The sequence below is a fragment of the Schistocerca piceifrons genome, chromosome 3, assembly GCF_021461385.2.
Source record: "Schistocerca piceifrons isolate TAMUIC-IGC-003096 chromosome 3, iqSchPice1.1, whole genome shotgun sequence".
Taxonomy (NCBI): domain Eukaryota; kingdom Metazoa; phylum Arthropoda; class Insecta; order Orthoptera; family Acrididae; genus Schistocerca; species Schistocerca piceifrons.
This window is the reverse complement of record NC_060140.1, coordinates 732,891,630-732,911,159: the sequence shown is the minus strand read 5'-3', so window position 1 is coordinate 732,911,159 and position 19,530 is coordinate 732,891,630. Positions and strand designations below refer to the sequence as shown.

Sequence of the window (19,530 nt, the reverse complement as noted above, 5' to 3'; positions counted from 1 at the left end):
TCCGGGCAGTCTATTGTTTTCAACATATGATCCATATATAATATGAACAACAGTGGAGACAGGTTGCAGCCTTGTCTTACCCCTGAAACTAATCTGAACCATGAACTCAATTTACCCTCTAACTGCTGCCTGGCTATCTATGTAAAGACCTTTAATTGCTTGCAAAAGTTTGCCTCCTATTCCATAATCTCGTAGAACAAACAATAACTTCCTCCCAGGAACCCGGTCATATGCCTTTTCTAGATCTATAAAGCATAGATACAATTCCCTGTTCACTCGTAACACTTCACCATTACTTGCCGAAAGCTAAAGATATGGTCCTGACAACCTCTAAGGGGCCTAAACCCACACTAATTTTCATCCAATTTGTCCTCAACTAATACTCGCACTTTCCTTTCAACAATACCTGAGAAGATTTTACCCACATTCTGCTTAAAGAGATACCTCTGTAGTTGTTACAGTCTTTTCTGTTTCCATGTTTAAAGATTGGTGTGATTACTGCTTTCGTCCAGTCTGATAGAACCTGTCCCAACTCCCAGGCCATTTCAATTATCCTGTGTAGCCATTTAATACCTGACATTCCACAGTATTTGATGAGTTCCAACTTAATTTCATCCACCCCAGCCGCTTTATTGCATTAAAATCTATTGAACATTTTCTCAACTTCCTCAAATGTGATCCTATTTCCATCATCATTCCTAGCCCATTGTACATCGCAATGTCAAACATTACTGATCGTATTTTCACCTACATTGAGCAACTCTTTAAAATATTCCCTCTATCTGCCCAACGTATCAACAGGATTCACCAGCAGTTTTCCTGACCTGTCCATAATACTTATCATTTCCTTCTTACCTCCCTTCTGAAGACTGCTAATTATACTCCAGAATGGTTTTCCAGCAGCTTGATCCAAAGTCTCCAACCTGTTTCCAAAGTCTTCCCTAGATTTCCTCTTAGATGCTGCAATTATCTGTTTGGCTTTGTTTCTTTCTTCAACATAACTTTCTTTGTCTACCTGAGTTCTAGTATGTAGCCATTGCTGATACGCCTTATTTTTCCTTTTACAGGCTGCCTTGACTGTGTCATTCCACCAAGCTGTTTTCTTCATACTACCTTTACACACTCTGTTCCAAGACATTCTTTAGCCACTTCTAGTACTGTGTCCCTGTACCTTGTCCATTCCTTTTCCAATTACTGTAATTGACTTCATTCAATTAACTGGTACCTTTCTGAGATCACTGTTATGTACTTGTGCCTGATTTCCTTATCCTGAAGTTTCTCCACTCTTATCCTCCTACATATGGACCTGATCTCCTGCACTTTCGGCCTCATAATACCAATTTCACTGCAGATTAAATAGTGATCATTGTTATCAAAGAATCCCCTGAATACTTCTTATGTTTAAAAAAAAGAGTTTGTGATTACTAAGCCCATACTGTCACAGAAATCCAAGAGTTGTTTCCCGTTCCTGTTGGCCTCCATACCCTCTCCAAATTTACCCATATCCTTTTCATACCCTTCTGTTCGATTTCCAATCCTGGCATTAAACTCACCCATGAGCAGAACACTCCTTGTCCTTTACTCTAACAACTACATCACTGAGTGCATCATAAAAACTATCCATCTTATCTTGATCTGTCCCTTCATAATACGAATTTACTGACACAATCCTAATTTTCTTGCTAGACACTGTCATCTCTATCCACATTAGTCATTTGTTTATGTATCTTATTGCAACTACACTGGGCTTCATTTCTTTCCTGATGTTAAGCCCTACACCCCATTGTGCTATTCCTGCTTTGACTCCTGACAAGTAGATCTTGCATTCTCCCCCTTCCTCTTCTTTTTCACCCCTTACTCGAATGTCACCAACAACTAAAACGCTCAACTCCATCTTACTTGCAGCCTCTGCCAGCTCTACCTTATTCCCAGAGTAGCCCACATTGATATTAACAGCTCCCCATCTCGTTACCATTCGTCTGCCGAGTCGTATCTTGGGCTTAGGAGTCCCTGGTTTGTCAATTAGAGGTGGGACTCCGTCACCTTCAAAGGTCCGAGGCATTTTGCTCTGATTGTTGCAAGCATCATATTTAAAGTTCCAGGGAAGCAGGTTGCTAGCCTTACTTGCCCCGGGTCCCATTGAGTTTTACCTCTAACGATTGAGGTAGAATTTGCCGTCTGAGCACAAAGGTGACCACGACTCAGAATATGTCCGAGATGCCCAGCCTTATTCCAAAGCAGTTGGTATCCCGACTGTTAGGACCACTTACTTGGCCACTCATACGTTGCCTGTGGTTCATGAACTAGGACATGACAACAGGAACCCACACCATGAACAACCAAAGTCAGTTTACAGAAAAATTATTGAGTGTATTCTAAATTAGAATATGATAAATTTCCTTGATAAAGAAAAGCTTCTACCCACAGATCAACTCGGATTTAGAAAGTATCTATCGTGAAAAACACATCTTTCACTTTTCTCTGTCGATATACTGCGAGCCACGAATGCAGAGCAACAGGCAGATTCCACATTGCTAGATTTACGGCACAGTGTCGCACTGCAGACTGTTAACAGAGGTCCGAGCATACGGAATAGGTCCTCAAATATATGTGTGGCTCGCAAACTTTTGAAGTAGTAGAATATAGTACGCAGTTTTGGACGGCGAGTGTTGATCTGTGACGAAAGTATCATCAGCACTGGCCCAAGGAAGTGCGATAGATCCGCTCCTTTTCTCTATATACACCTGTCAGCCAGAACACTATGCCCACTGACCTACTACCGATATCAAATCCAGGCGATAGCAGCGTCACCTGGCGAGGAATGACTTCTAAAAAATGGTTCAAATGGCTCTAAGCACTATGGGATTTAACATCTGAGGTCATTTCTAGACCTAGAACTACCTAAACCTAACTAACCTAAGGACATCACACACATCCATGCCTGAGGCAGGATTCGAACCTGCGACTGTAGCTGCAGCGCGGTTCTGGACTGAAGCCATAGGTGAGTAACCAGCATCTGGCATGTGCATGTCACTCCGCCTGAAGCATACACTCTTCACTATTTTGATATTCCTTACATGAAGAACAGAACGAAAATCCTTCGGTAAGTTTCCATTTTAAGTTTCCATTTCAGTTGTTCACTTATTAAAAACTTAGTTACTGGGATTCCGCCAAAATTGGAACAGAATCGGCGGTTTATTTTTGTGTGAATTGTTTACTTTTCCTCATTCGAAGAAGTATCATCGTTTATGAGTAACGGCTGCATCTCTCTTGTTGACAGGTGTAATTGTGCTTCTTTCGTGAAAACACAGTATAATTTGCACAAACGCACCCTGCAGTAGCTATTGCGACAGAATTCTGAAACATAGTACCTCGTTAAACAAGCAGTTGGCAACCAGGAGGTCAATAGCTTATGAAAAACCTCATTGTGTCGGTTTTCAGCAACATAACAGAAGAAATTTCATGTTTATTTTCATACTAGGAAATTCTCTTTTCACTAGCTGTCGATGACTTAAAAGATTACAGTTCTGGATTGAAAAAAAAATAAAATAAAACTATAGCTTCTGCGACATCGCCGTAGATAATGAAGTTCTATGTGTTGACGATTTGGCGTAATACTGTCCTCCATGTGTGCTGTAATTCGCCAAAATCTCGTTTCGATGTCTCAATGTGTTTAAGAGGTACGTAGGATGTTATGAATATTTCATTCTCTCGCGAGTCCGATCGGCAGTAAACGTGTTACATACATCCATTTTCTTGAGAATGGAGAAAGAAAAATTCATTATTTTAGTTAAATTTTATAGACAGCAACATATCGTGTAATACGCAATAAATGCAAAATCATAGCGACCCCTATTTTTAATCGGAAACTTTAACTCTTAGTTAAATGTGAGTATTATAATAAGTACGACCATTCGTGAAATAATGGCCTCTTCACCATGAAGCTAACATATAAAGCTACAGGTAAAGTAAAAATCAATTTCTTTACAGAATAGTTTCTGTGCAATCGTTTGCGCATCGGCACGAGCAAAGAATGTGTACGTGGCTCAATATGCGCAGGACAAGTGCGACATGTGTGGAAAGTGCGGAAAGTGCGCGCCGCGCTGTATTATCGTGTCACTTCTCACGTGTTATACGCATCTCAGTTTGCACCTAGAGTTAGCATTGGTTCTTAGAGCCACGCCCGAGGGACTCGTTCGTTCGAATTTCAGATGTTGAACAGTCGTCTGACTGGAGGAGATTCCTCGTACCACAAAAAAGTTCGTCTTGTTCATTGGTCATTTTGGCCCCTTTCAGTCTTTTCCTTCTTTGAATTCTGAGACGAGGCAGACTGGTTTTAGAACATAAGTTCCTGGATTGCTGACGAGTAGAGCCGCAGCGGAGTCGCTGTGCTGGCGGTGATATGTCGTGCTAATTCCGGACGCACGTAGATGGCGACTTTGTAGGTCCACAAAGCTCTCTGAAGGGAATGCAGATGAAAATCTCCGATAAATTGTGCCAAACGTCCGGAGCGGTAAGCAGGAAATTTGTCTAGGCTGCTCGGGTTGCTGTGACAGGAATGATTGGACAGAGATGTCCGCCTCGCAGAAACTGGCAACCATCATCGAACCTCGTCAAGACATCACGCACGATTAGGAAGGAGGTGACTAATTTGTGCTGCCAACTACAACATGAACTCTCCATCAAACCTCGAAGCTCACGCAGTATTCTGGAGGTCACATTATACAAATTACCCTTCCACAGAAGTATATAATCCCTCACACTACCCGTCCCCGCTTTTTGACACTGTATGTTACGAGGAGAAACGTTAACACGATTGCAATTTGGAAATTAACGTCAGTTATTATTAAAAATACATTAACGTATGTATCAAGTTTTACTATATACACATGCAACCTTAAGTTATGTCTTAACATAAATTTACGTAAATTAGAGCACCTTAAGTAGTTGTCCCGTTAGAACGTATATTTGTATTACTTTCATTTTCATTAAAGAACCAGCCCGTGCCTATACAAGGGAAATATAAATGTCGACTGCCAGCCGGAGCGGCCGAGCGGTTCTAGGCGCTACAGTCTGGAACCGCGCGACCGCTACGGTCGCAGGTTCGAATCCTGCCTCGGGTATGGATGTGTGTGATGTCCTTAGGTTAGTTCTAAGTTCTAGGGGACTGATGACCTCAGAAGTTAAGTCCCATAGTGGTCAGAGCCATTTGAACCATAAATGTCGACTAAGTAATAAAAAATGATTTCAATTTTTCCTTGTACTTTGGTGAATTGATTATTGTGTGTTAATCTGTAAACTGCACCACTGAGCAACATCTTCTTTTAAGAAAACGTCTGTCGACACTTCATAAGCTTCTGTAAGCTTGTGTGAGCTCTCTCAGTAGACTCGCCATAAACGAACAGAACACATGTCTCTTTTCTTGCAAAATGTACTATTGAAAACAATCACCTTCGTCGGCGTATGTAATCAGAAACATCCTTGGATATTACGGTCATCTGGAAGAAATGTCGGAGCCCAAAAGAGCACAAAACTTGCAGTAGCCTGTCGGCTGCTGCTTCGGGAAAATGATCGAATGAAATATATGAGACAAGTTAAAACTCTAAACCAGAACGGAATTCGTAAAGAGATATCTCCTTTCATGAGATGTATACCACCAATTACGCGATCAGGATATATAGATATGGATACTTGTACATGAAACAAGACTGGAAGTTACGTTTATAATGTTTTTCGGAATATGTTAGACAGGATTTCCCATTGGAGAAAATATGTAGTTAATATCTGCTGTAAATTAAATACTGTTATTTTTGTGGCGGTGTTCGTAGCGACAAACACTTGGCTGTAGAAATGGCTAACGAAGTCACCGCCACACTTTTAATAGCGGGCCGACCGGTCCGCTGGAACAGTAAACAGAAAGATGAAACCCCAAACACTCTGATTAAATAAAAGTCGGTACTTATCTTTTATTAATGAAGATACAGTAACACAGTAGTGAACTCGGTGTCTACAGAGATCTGTCTAGTTCGAGTCGGAGCGGCTAGGTCAGCGTCGGCTGACGACATACAACAACTCTGCTGCGATGAACACACAACTGACTACCAAGTACACAATTCGGAGGCGAGTATACTACTGAGCGGCGAATACAGAACTGTCCTAGCGCTCGCGACTCCAGCGCTTAAGAAGCCAGGAGCCAGCGGTGGCGCGCGCAGACTTGCGGCGATTTCCTGTATCGCTGGCGCTGCTTATGCGGACGGCGTCCGGACTTTGATGCTGCCATCCTTTTGGCAGCGGGCTCGGGTGGCATTACTGGCTAGGACATAACAGTTATGGACTGACTCTAAGCTTCAACTTGTCATTTACTCTTCCCTTTTCCTGCACGATTCAGATAATGTTCTCTACGTTTTTTCACTCAAATTTTGAACAAGTTCGTCCTTGCCTGATCGCGTACGTCATCCTGTACGTATAAAAACATGCGATATAAATGTTTCACATTCTCTCCATAAACTGTATACATTTCATCGAGAAAGTATACCGATACCTTTTTTCCTTCACACAGTGTATGAATCACTGCCATTACTTCACAGTCAATTGAGATTTGTGATTGCTGATGCCATTATTAACATTTCGCACATAGTACACGACAATGTAACTTCTTCCTCAGTTACAATACTGGAATACACGCTGCCGCGCTGTATATTGGTGTACACCGCATGTTGATTTCCTTTCGTAGTTGCACTTGTACACAGTACAAAGATAACTATTCACCAAAACGCACTTAAAAACACATGATCAAGATAGTTTTTGGAACAACTACAGTCTGATTTAAATTAGTTGTCTGATGTTTAGTGTCGACAGTTAAGAAATTGCCACGAGTCCAAGCAGCCCCCACGGCACTTCCCTCTCATTGTCGACAGAAAATCTCCGTAAAGCTTCTATGTCTTACAAAAGTCTAGTAAAAAACTGAAATTCAAGTATGGTATAGATCTCTATGAGTAGCCGAGGTCGCTGGCGCGTACTAGAGCGGTGACAATCCTGGTGGTGGATGAAATTTTCACTTCCCGTATTTGCCCGGCAAGGGAAAAAGTGGTGGTGGTGTAATGTTCCTGCTCACCAGTCCTTAAGCCAAAGTCCTGGATTCAGTTCCAAACTTCCGCGCAGTGTCTCATGAAGTGGAGGGCATGTGACACTTCTTGGTGATTCGTCCGTCGGATAGAGACGTTAAGACCGGTGCTTTCCTCGAGAGGAAGACTGTGTGCTGGCCACCGGGTTGCACCTTCTTCCACTTCATGTGAAACGTCCCCTTTGAACAATTTTACGAGACTGTGCTTAACCTGACACACAATATTTTTAGCACAACGCAATCTGACTTTCAAGAATCCCTACAAAAGAATGGCCCTGACTAACATTAACCTATACCTTTCACAAATCACTTACCTCACAAAAATCTTCGCTACTCAAGCTACTGCAATACAGCGAGCGCCACTACTGCCAGCTAAATAAAAGATTCAAACTACTGAAGGCACCAACTACTGATAGGGATAGTTAGCAAATGAAAGATATTAATAGAGAACAAACAATGTATTTACCTTAATATCATCACAAGTCATAATATATATATCAGTTCATGACAAATTACAAACCTCCGCCATCTCTCTCCCCACATCCACCACTGCTGGCGGCTCACCTCCAACTGCGCAACGCTACGCGCTGTTAACATCCAGCTGCCCCTCTACAATGGCAGACAACAATGCAAACTAGCCACAGACTGCACACAGCACAGCCAGTGATTTCATTTTCATACAGAGAGCACTACGTGGCGGCGGCGTTACCAATATAAGAACCTAAACAGCCTACTTACATAAAGAAAACATAAACAGCCTACTTACATAGCCCCCATGCTCCCCACAAAAAATTTTTACAAATGGTGTTGGGCACTGGCCAATACAGATTTGACAAAAAAATTTTCACAATTACAGTAACAAAGATATAAAATGCACACACTTATTGATACAATGTTGGTCAAAAGCTAAAATTTTCTCACAGTCCATAAAGATAGTCCTGATCATTCATCATAATAGTAATTACAGTTTCTCATTAGTAAAAGAAATTGCACACAGGCAGACAAGTAATGGGCCACAACAGAGCAAACCCACAGCAGAGTCAGTCGAAGTTTGGAAGAATATTGGTAGGTAGGTCATCACAGAGTAAACCCACTGTAGTCCTTGTAGAGATTACGGTATTGGTGGGCCATCAGAGGCGCAGAACCACTGTAGTCCTTGTAGAAATAATGGTATTGGTGGACCATCAAAGATGCAGACCCACTGTAGTCCTTGTAGAAATAATGGTATTGGTGCGCCACCGAAGGTGCAGACCCACTGTAGTCCATGTAGAGACGGCCAGCAGCCATCTGTTGCGACTGTGCAGGTGCACAATCACCATTGAAGAGTCTTGCGGATAATATAGCAAGTCCATAACCACCACTTGTGCACTCACAAAGTTTTTGGAATTGTCCTTAGAACCAACAATGCTGTTATCCAGTCCCTTGCTGAATCATTAACACACGTGCAAACACTATCAGTCCCTACTTCTCACATATTGTCCATATACTATGACCAACGGAAATGTGTGCAGTGAAATGAATGCTTACAAGTTACTTAGTTTGATAAACTGGTGTCAATTACAATTTTATAACATGAGAATACAATAACAAAGGTACAGAATACATCATTAAAGAACATAACAATACAGATAACATTTGTAGTAAAACAGGCTTTACAAAAGAATAGAAATAGATATATACATCAGTGTTACAGGAATTATGACATGAGTACATACATAAAAGATCACAATAACTTTTGAAACATCAACTTCACACATGAGCATTAAACAGAACAGAATTAATAATGTCTAACATCTTTACAAAGTAAATAACATATTATTAATGCCAATTATATTCGAGGATAACAGTATTCCTCATCATAGTGAATGTAGCTTAATATTAAAAGAGGAAAAAATTCTATGAAACTACACAGAGACAGGAAGAAAACAACTACACAAGGGTACACAAACACATAGTGGGATAACACCAATAGGAAAGGATAGGGTTCGTTTTCAGTGTAACATTTGATACTGCAGTCCAACCCAAAACTTTATATATCTTTCCTCTTATTTCATCCTTTGTTTCCACCAAAAAAATTCTATCTAAGCATGCTTTCTGTATTTATATGTTCACACATTTCTCACCTCAACATTTATTTCCAAAAAAATCCTACCTAAACCTGTTTTCTGTACTTTTTTTTGTATAACTTCTCAATGCATTCTTTACCTATTCTCCATAGTCAGTTTCTTATATAGTCTACCCCCTCTTAAGCTAACTTAAATCTACTGAGCTCAGATGCTAAACTAAGGGACGAGGCAATGCAGCAGCACATAAAACAATTAATATAAACAGCAATGAAAAAAATGGAAAATTGCAAAGCAAGCTACAGTAAATCTAAATTACCAAGCAATTCAACATTACAACTAATATGAGGCAATGCGCAGCAAACAAAAAAATAAATCTGGCTTAGCAGAGTAACACAAATAAAAGTTCAGTAGCACTATGCCTGGCAAACAGCAGCTTATATCTAAACATGACATAGCTCAAGCAAAAAAAATAGTACACTAAAGATAACAATGCAGATAAGGGAAATGTCTATTCACATCTTAATGTCTAAGTAATTAAAGTGGTGCACCACAACAACTTATTGTAAAAAACATATTACCATGTACTTGAAAAGAATATTATGTATGCAGTTACTGTTACTAGTCCCTTCTTATTGTTCTTTCCTTTCCAAGTGCTCCTTTTTTGAAGAATGTGGATCACAAAATTATTATTTAATAGCTCTGTTGACAGAAAGTGTTCACATTAGCAAATGCATTTAATTTTATTTTATGAAACCAATGCTGCAACACAGCTGGAAAACAGATGTCAAATGAAATAAGCAATTACGCAAACCAAAGCATAAAAACATCATTCAATAGTCATGTGGCATTTCGTAAGTCAGTAGCTCTCAACTCTCATAGAAAGACACTTGTCATAATCAGGTGTGCAGATGTACGAATATTTCCCATCAATTCATAAGCATTGCAGTAATTAGCACAAAGTACGAGTAATCATATGTTTTCAGGTAATGAGCGTGTAATATTTGCGATGCTTTCTACAAAGGAATGTCAATAGCAAGGTTAATGGAAGTAATGAGGGTGTTGCATTTGCAATATTTTCTCTAAAGAAATGTCAATGGTGAGGATAAAGGTCTGCCTTTTTTCCTTTTTTTTTTTTTCTACCTGTGCTTCCGGAAAGGCACACCCTAATGGCTTGTTCTCCAGGTGTTTGACACAGCTGCGTGCCCACAACGCATTACGTGCAGGTGGTCACTTAACTTTCTTACGGAAATATTTACGACACCAGTTTCCGCTACAGTGACAGTCTCACATAAAAATATTTCACAGGTCAAGAATTAGCATTGCAAATCTGTAGAAAGAAAATCCTATAAATATAAGTGTCCAAATAAAATATTCGTCAGTATTGTGATACAGTCACGCATTTACGCACATTTCATAACTCTTAAAGTACGATTCTTGGTTTCCAGCATACTTCTTATTCCTCATATATGGTAGCATCATCTTATTGATCATAAACATATCTCAACAGCATAGTACACATCGTCGTCGTAATAATAACATCATAACACCTCAGTCAAATCTCAAAAACGTAGTAGCTTTCTGCAATAATTTCAAAACCTAAAAAAAAATTCTCTGCTCATTTCAATAGTGTCATCTACCTCAAACCTACTTTAAAAATCATGATCCCATAACAAATACGACATTCAAAGCTCTCATAGTATCACAATGGTTCTGAAAAAATATGAACATTTCACAAAGTACTGACAAAATACAATTTCATAAGTGTGAAGTTATCCAACTGTGTAATTACTTAAACATCTGTCACTGATGTAGTAAAAAGAATGTTTGTTTCTCTGTCAAATAATCAGATAGCTGTGTAATTCTGTGTTAGAGAAATATGGTACCGAAGTGTAAAGTTGTATAAGCAAATACCATATTAGCTAGGGCTCCTTGTGCTTGCCAAACACATGGTACACAAAGTAAGCGTGTACCCCCCTGAGGATTAATGTAATTATACCCTCAGGTGTTACAGATTACAGCAATGGAATGAAATGTATCACGGAAAACTTTCTTTGTAATTCAAAAATCTTTAAAAATAAATGTTTTAAGTACAAAATTAATCACTCAAATACATGTACTGTAGCGCTAAACTGTGCGTCTTGTTGTAAGATAATCTCTGTCGAAGTGTCGTAGTTATCGTCCTCCGAAAGCTAAGTTCTGCAGAAGTCAATGTACTTACCTCATGATAAACAAAAGTGAAATGCTTTGCGTATAGATATCTTAGTTATTATGCTTATTGGCGAGATGGAGAAAGTGCTGTACAGTAACGTGATGTTGTGCCACGAAAAGGGCTGTCTCATTGTTGCTATACCACAAAAGTTGCTACTAAAACGTGTTTTACTTTCCAGAATAATGCAGAAAAACTGTGCAGATATAAAACAGAAACACTGCAAAAGCAACATTGTAAATTGTCACTCATTAGTAGCGTCGTGATAAAACCGTGTAGTTGTCACATAAACTAACCACTGTGTCATCTGGTATCTCACAGAAAGTACTTTAAATCCAGAATATATTTTCAAGTAAACCAAAATGTTGCATTAAAATCTCATTAGCAGTGCTGGTAAATGTTCTAAGTATGTAAGCCTTATAGTCGTTCCATAATCGTGCAACTAACAAGCAAGAATGTACACACACAATAACACTGTGTTGTCTGTTCATTATAACAATGCATTCGTAATTTCTGTTTAAATAAGTTCTCTTGGTTCTTGACTGGATGTTTCACTTCAAACATTGTTACATGTTAACAGATTCTATATCTGACAAAGCATACTAGAAATGTGAAGTGAAAAGTTTTATGGCAAAGACAAAGTTAAAAAGCAGATTATCTTTCAATAAACGGTTTTACATGTGAAATGTGGTGTAAACCTTTACTCTTTCTAGTACGCAGAGTTTCAACTTCAACGCAATTATCATGTTGTATACATCAGTAAAGAATGCTAAAATTTTTCTCAAGGCTAGCGTCTTATGTTATTTTTCTCAGAGCCAGCGGGCGCACGCGGCTGCCTGCTGTGCGAGTCATTGTCTGTCTCTTTGTTGGCGCGCGCCGTTATTGGGATTAGGAGACCTAACTTCTACAAATTCACTTTGACGGGAAGGCCCTGCCCTGTTTGAAGCTCGCCAGTTCTGATGGAATTCAGGTCTGTCGTTTTGTCGGTAGTTTACACAGTTTCTTTCTTGTCGGCCACGTGGTGTAGAATTTCTCGCTGAATCGTAACTGCGCGCTGGTCCGTTGCGTCTAAAGTTATTCTGTCTCCCTTGACAATAATAGTTCTGGTTACCATATTGTCTGTTTCTCTTATTGTCTCTGTGATAGTCATTACCACGGAGAGGTGATCTTTCCCTGTAGTTATTACTACTCTGCCAACGGTTGTCATACGGGTGGTGTCTGTTTTGGTCACGATTTGTGTTGTGATAATAGCCTTGTCGTGTCAAATTATTACTTCTTTCATCGCGGAATTGCGACGGATGTGACCTGTAATTGTTGTGTTCCTGGTTTCGCGTTCCGCGATTGTCAGTGTCAATTTCTAATTCTTGTAAAAGTCCCTGCAATGCTTCAATGTCGTCTTTGCAACGTCCTGCCAAAATAATATGTCGTAAATGTTCAGGCAGTTTGATTAAGCAAATGCGGATGAGTTCTGAGGGGCTGTATGGGTTTGAAAGATATTGATTCTTATGCAACATGTCTTCAAAATATTTCATAAAACTGGAAAATTCAGATTGTTCGAAACGTTTCATCATTATGATGCTATGTTTTACTCGGTCTTGTGTGGCTTGAGACCAATATGCTGAGAGGAAGGCATGGTAAAACTCTCCTTCACTGTGGCAATCGTGAATTACCGATCGCATTCTTACAGCTGGTTCATTCTCCAAGTAGCCACACATAAATTCTAATCTGTGTTCTAACGACCAGTTGGGAGGAAAACAATGAGAGAATTGATGGAGCCATGCTTGTGGGTGAATGTCGTTGCCAGAATTCTTAAATGTTTTGAATTTACGTGTAGTAATGAACAGCTTATAATCAAAATCATCATGTCGGCGAGTCGCATGTCGGTCATTGTTAGGTCGTGTCGGCCGTTCCATATCAAAATTCGGTGCACATTGCCAATTTCTTTCATAACTTCCGAAATGCCCTGTGTTATTATTTTGTGGCTGTTCCGTATTTCTGTGTCCCTCTTCCCGTACTGGGGCGCGAGTATCCTCTGAAATACGTAATTCTTGTATTACCTGTGTCAGCTGATCTTGTACTTCTCGGATTTCTCTTTTGTACTGTGTATTGATTTGATTTTGATTCTGTTTGAACTTTCTTATTTGTTCATACTCTTCTGTGTCAGTGAAGGCTACGGGTCTTGTGTCATTCAGATCATCATCTACCTTTGTAGATAAGTTAGTGACCTGATCCGAAAGTTCGGCTACTTTCTCCGATAGTGTCCTTATTTCTTCAGTGTGTTTTTCTGAACCAAGTTTCAGAGTATCTACTGTGTCCTTAAAGTTTTCCTGAGTTTTTGCAAGTTGCGTAACCAAATCGGTAGATGCAACTGAGTCAATTTTAGCTTGCAAGGTGTTGTGATTTTCATGAACAATAGTTTGCAGTTCTTTCATGGCTGCTTCATGATTCTGTAATGCATTTTCATGACGCGAAAAAATAGGTTGGAAATGCTCACAAATTTGTGTTTTTACGTCATTACAGACTTTTTGACATTTCGATTCAATGTTATGTAACTCAGTAGTTAAATCTTCACGTGTTTGTTCAAGAGTTTGTTCCAATGAGTCTAACTTTTTAAGATTTTGTTCCATTGTGTCTAACTTTTGAAGCTTTTGCTGTGTTTGTCTCTGATTTTGTTCCATTGTGTCTAACTTTTGAAGCTTTTGCTGTGTTTGTCTCTGATTTTGTTCCATTTGTTGCATTAGTTGTAATAACAATGCATTAGTGTCTGGAATCTGTTCCTCTACTCTTTTCGGCAGTGCATTTGCACCGGCAACATTCACATTTTGACAAGCTGAAAATGTGTCTTGACTTATTTGAGAAAACGGTGAGAACCCAAAACCTGAGTCTACAGTACTTGCAAAATTGTGTCCTGTCATTCCCGATTCCTGAGGCGAGCTGTTGCCAACCGATCGATCGATAATGCTTCTCTGTTCACTACCTGTTTCACTGTCTACACCATTATTTACCGCCCGCTCCATTTCCCTATGCACGGTTACCAAATTACTACTTTGAACGTCTGTTAATTCATTACACAGTGGTGCTGGCAAGCTACGCTCGTCGTCACTATCATTTCTCAATTTACTTTGGAGCCTAGTGTTACGTTTTTCACACGCCATAATTGTCACAATATTTCACACGATAACACAGAAAAGCACAATTTGAAGTGCAAAAATAGGAGAACACATTAACATAGCACTGAAAATAATATCTAGTTAATTGCAAGCGTAGCTGCGAAATACTTGGTGCAAATCTATATGCATGCCACAACTGTTTTACTGTACAACAATGAAAGGCTACAACTACAAAGGGGATTCTCTCTACAATTACGCGCTAGCAATAAACAAAAGCTACACTAAATACACAAACTACAAGAAAAAATCAGAAGATTCCAGTGAGGTATCCTAGGCTAAGGGTCGACATATGAAACGTCCCCTTAGAACAATTATACAAGACTGTGCTTAACCTGACACACAATATTTTTTAGCACAACCCAATCTGACTTTCAAGAATCCCTACAAAAGAATGGCCCTGACTAACATTAACCTATACCTTTCACAAATCACTTACCTCACAAAAATCTTCGCTACTCAAGCTACTGCAATACAGCGAGCGCCACTACTGCCAGCTAAATAAAAGATTCAAACTACTGAAGGCACCAACTACTGATAGGGATAGTTAGCAAATGAAAGATATTAATAGAGAACAAACAATGTATTTACCTTAATATCATCACAAGTCATAATATATATATCAGTTCATGACAAATTACAAACCTCCGCCATCTCTCTCCCCACATCCACCACTGCTGGCGGCTCACCTCCAACTGCGCAACGCTACGCGTTGTTAACATCCAGCTGCCCCTCTACAATGGCAGACAACAATGCAAACTAGCCACAGACTGCACACAGCACAGCCAGTGATTTCATTTTCATACAGAGAGCGCTATGTGGCGGCGGCGTTACCAATATAAGAACCTAAACAGCCTACTTACATAAAGAAAACATAAACAGCCTACTTACACATGCACACGACACAGATACAGACTTAACACTTTATAACAGATCGGAGGCAGGCAACGGCAAACCACTTGCACTAGCACACTGCCATTGGTGGTTTCTGCATCTGCTCGCCTACGCTCATATCCCGAGTATGGAGCTTTGCACTGCAGAGATCTCTGTTGTTGTTGTGGCCTTCAGTCCTGAGACTGGTTTGATGCAGCTCTCTATGCTACTCTACCCTGTGCAAGCTTCTTCATCTCCCAGTACCTACTGCAGCCTACATCCTTCTGAATCTGCTTAGTGTATTCATCTCATGGTCTCCCTCTTCGATTTTTATCCTCCACGCTGCCCTCCAGTATTAAATTGGTGATCCCTCGATGTCTCAGAACATGTCCTACCAACCGGTCCCTTCTTATTGTCAAGTTGTGCCACAAGCTCCTCTTCTCCCCAATTCTATTCAATACCTCCCCATTAGTTACGTGATGTCCGCCCCCGGTAGCTGAGTGGTCAGCGCGACAGACTGTCAATCGAAAGGGCCCGGGTTCGATTTCCGGCTGGGTCGGAGATTTTCTCCGCTCAGGGACTGGGTGTTGTGTTGTCCTAATCATCATCATTTCATCCCCATCGACGCGCAAGTCGCCGAAGTGGCGTCAAATCGAAAGACTTGCACCAGGCGAACGGTCTACCCGACGGGAGGCCCTCGTCACACGATATTTCAGTTACTTGATCTACCCATCTAATCTTCAGCATTCTTCTGTAGCACCACATTTCAAAAGCTTCTATTCTCTTCTTGTTTAAACTATTTATCGTCCATGTTTCACTTCCATACATGGCTACACTCCATACGAATACTTTCAGAAACGACTTCCTGACATTTAAATCTACACTCGATGTTAACAAATTTTTCTTCTTCAGAAACGCTTTCCTTGCCATTACCAGTCTACATTTTATATCCTCTCTACTTCGACCATCATCAGTTATTTTGCTCCCCAAATAGCAAAACTCCTTTACTATTTTAAGTGTCTCATTTCCTAATCTAATTCCCTCAGCATCACCCGACTTAATTCGACTACATTCCTTTATCCTCGTTTTGCTTTTGTTGATATTCTTCCTATAGCCTCCTTTCAAGACACTGTCCATTCCGTTCAACTGCTCTTCCAAGTCCTTTGCTGTCTCTGACAGAATTACAATGTCATCGGCGAACCTCAAAGTTTTTATTTCTTCTCCATGGATTTTAATACCTACTCCGAACTTTTCTTTTGTTTCCTTTACTGCTTGCTCAATATACAGATTGAATAACATCGGGGATAGGCTAAAACCCTATCTCACTCCCTTCCCAGCCACTGCTTCCCTTTCATACCCCTCGACTCTTATAACTGCCATCTGCTTTCTGTACAAATTGTAAATAGCCTTTCGCTCCCTGTATTTTACCCCTGCCACCTTCAGAATTTGAAAGAGAGTATTCCAATCAACATTGTCTAAAGCTTTCTCTAAGTCTACAATTGCTAGAAACGTAGGTTTGCCTTTCCTTAATCTTTTGTGTAAGATAAGTCGTGGAGTCAGTGTCTCTAAACAGACTGAAACTTGTCTCGTCGTGTCTCTAAAGCTACTGAACTCCCTGAAATATTTTTTTCGTTGTTAATCAAAATACAAATCGCAGCAAGGGGACACTCCGAAGTTGCATATCGGATTGCATTTGCTACGTATAAGCTTGGGTGTTTGCTTCTTTAGTTCCCAATTTTTGGAATATTTAATACTTAGAAAGTTTCACGTTTAAAAAAACTACTATCTTCTACAAATACATGTAAAAATTCTGAAATTCTTTATTTTAATTGTGGAGGGAGTTACGTTCTTTCTTTAAATCAGCAAAGTTTTAGCGTCTGGAGAAGTTTGCAACTTGAAAACTGGCCGGCAGACACAATGCTTTGCGCAGCGCAAGCAGCGGGACTGTTGGAATTGACAGTGCCACTTTCTTGTTAGTATATTATTGGTGGAAGCAATCCATCATGTTAAGCTCTTAAATATCAAATATTTTAAATCTAGTCAGTCTTGGAATTATGCCGTTTCACTGTTGCAGCTATCAGGAGAACTTGAAACGCTTTTCTGCCATCTACCGGGAGCACCAGAGCACGTCCCTGGAGAGGGCGGTGTGGTGGGTGGAGTACGTGATCCGCCACCAGGGGGCGCCTCACCTGCGCAGCGCAGTCCTCGATCTGCACTGGTGGCAGCTGCTGCTGCTCGACGTCATTGCCTTCATACTGGCTGTGGCTGCCGTGGCGGCGTTTCTCCTCTACAAACTGACTCGGTGGTTCTTCTCGTGGCTCACTCGACCCAGCAAACTGAAGAAACAGTGAAAGTGTCCCTGCATCACGTGTCAGAAATCCGACAGACACGTCTTACATGCTGCAGTCGTATTTCGTAGGAGTTCTCCTATAATGTGCGCGACTTTCGCTTCCTTAACAGACTCGTCCCTGCAAGTTTAATGAGTGTCCTTGGAGCAAATCTAACTTCTATGGAGAAGTGATAAAAACGCTAGAACATACACGTCATGACAACCGGCTATTCATATGTTAGCTGCATGAAGTTCGACATAGGAAGAGCACGAGATCGTGATGATCATCTCTAAGACTGCTCTCTGCAACAAAATCACGTCCCGCACTGGGTAACGAAAGTCAAGTTAACGTATGTTCATCAAACGCTACTTACTATATATTAAAGTGTTTATCTTTTGCTGCAACTGATTAGGCTCTAGACACAGTAGTTACGACCCTTTTTAGTAGAGTTCAACAAACACATACCGTATTACAAAAGAGGCAAACTTTCTACTTATAATTACCTATTTCACTTTTTCTGTTTATCAGTAAATACCGGGTGATCAAAAAGTAAGTATAAATTTGAAAACTTAATAAACCATGGAATAAAGTAGATAGAGAGGTAAAAATTGATACACATGCTTGGAATGACATGGGGTTTTATTAGAACAAAAAAAAAAGTTCACAAAATGTTCGACAGATGGCGCTGGACAGCAATAACTGCTACCGTGACGGGTAAGAGGTACGCCGATATGTTACAGAATCGCATCATCCCCAACCTGGCTGATAAACACCTGCTGGAACGTACGATGTTTATGCAGGATGGCGCTCCTCCCCATATTGCTAGACGCGTGAAAGATCTCTTGCGCGTCGTTTGGTGACGATCGTGTGCTTAGCCACCACTTTCGTCATGCTTGGCATCCCAGGTCCCCAGACCTCAGTCCGTTACCTGAGGTTACCTGAAGTCGCAAGTGTATCGTGATCCACCGACATCTCTAGGGATGCTGAAAGACAACATCCGACGCCAATGCCTCACCATAACTTCGGACATGCTTTGCAGTTCTGTTCACAACATTATTCCTCGACTACAGCTATTGTTGAGGAATGATGGTGGACATATTGAGCATTTGCTTTAAAGAACATCATCTTTGCTTTTTCTTACTTTCTTATGCTAATTATTGCTATTCTGATCAGATGAAGCGCCATCTGTCGGGCACATTTTTTGAACTTTTGTATTTTTTTGTTTCTAGGAAGCTCTTGTTTCGCTAGCTGTCGATAACTCTTAAAAAATTTCAGTCACTGGAGTGAAATAAATAAAAAAGAAGTATAAGTAGTGATATATCGCCATAGATAAGAAAGTTCCGTGTGTTTAATAATTGGCAAAACACTCTCCTCCTTGTGTGCTATCATTCGCCAAACTTTCGTTTCGATGTCTCGAGCGGTTTAGGAGATACGAGAGATGTTGCGAGTATTTCATTCTCGCGGGCGTGAGATCGGAAGTGAGCGCGCTACATGGGATCCATTTTCTCGAGATCGGAGGCAGATACAGATCTCTTCCCAAGTCTAAACGAAAATTCAGCATGTTAGCTGAATTTCATACGTACCAAACGCAAAATCATAGCGACCCCTAATTTTCGTTGCAAACTTTTTGAGTTTTGCGTAGTGTCTCACTAAAATGTGTACATCACAATAAGAACGGTCATTAGCCAGGTGATGGGCACTTTGTCACGAAGCTGACATAAACGCTACAAGTAAGGCAAAAATCATATATTTTCAGAGAATAGTT

At 40.4% G+C, this 19,530-nt stretch overlaps 1 protein-coding gene across 1 annotated transcript in view; it reads left to right on the top strand.

The window, feature by feature from the left end:
* Positions 1–17,786, top strand: part of LOC124789010 (UDP-glycosyltransferase UGT5-like) — a 34,379-nt gene extending 16,593 nt beyond the window's left edge. Inside the window, exon 3 of the mRNA XM_047256297.1 lies at positions 17,510–17,786. Coding sequence (XP_047112253.1) covers positions 17,510–17,786 — 277 coding nt within the window. The remainder of the gene's footprint in view (positions 1–17,509) is intronic.
* The last annotated feature ends 1,744 nt before the right edge of the window (positions 17,787–19,530 follow it).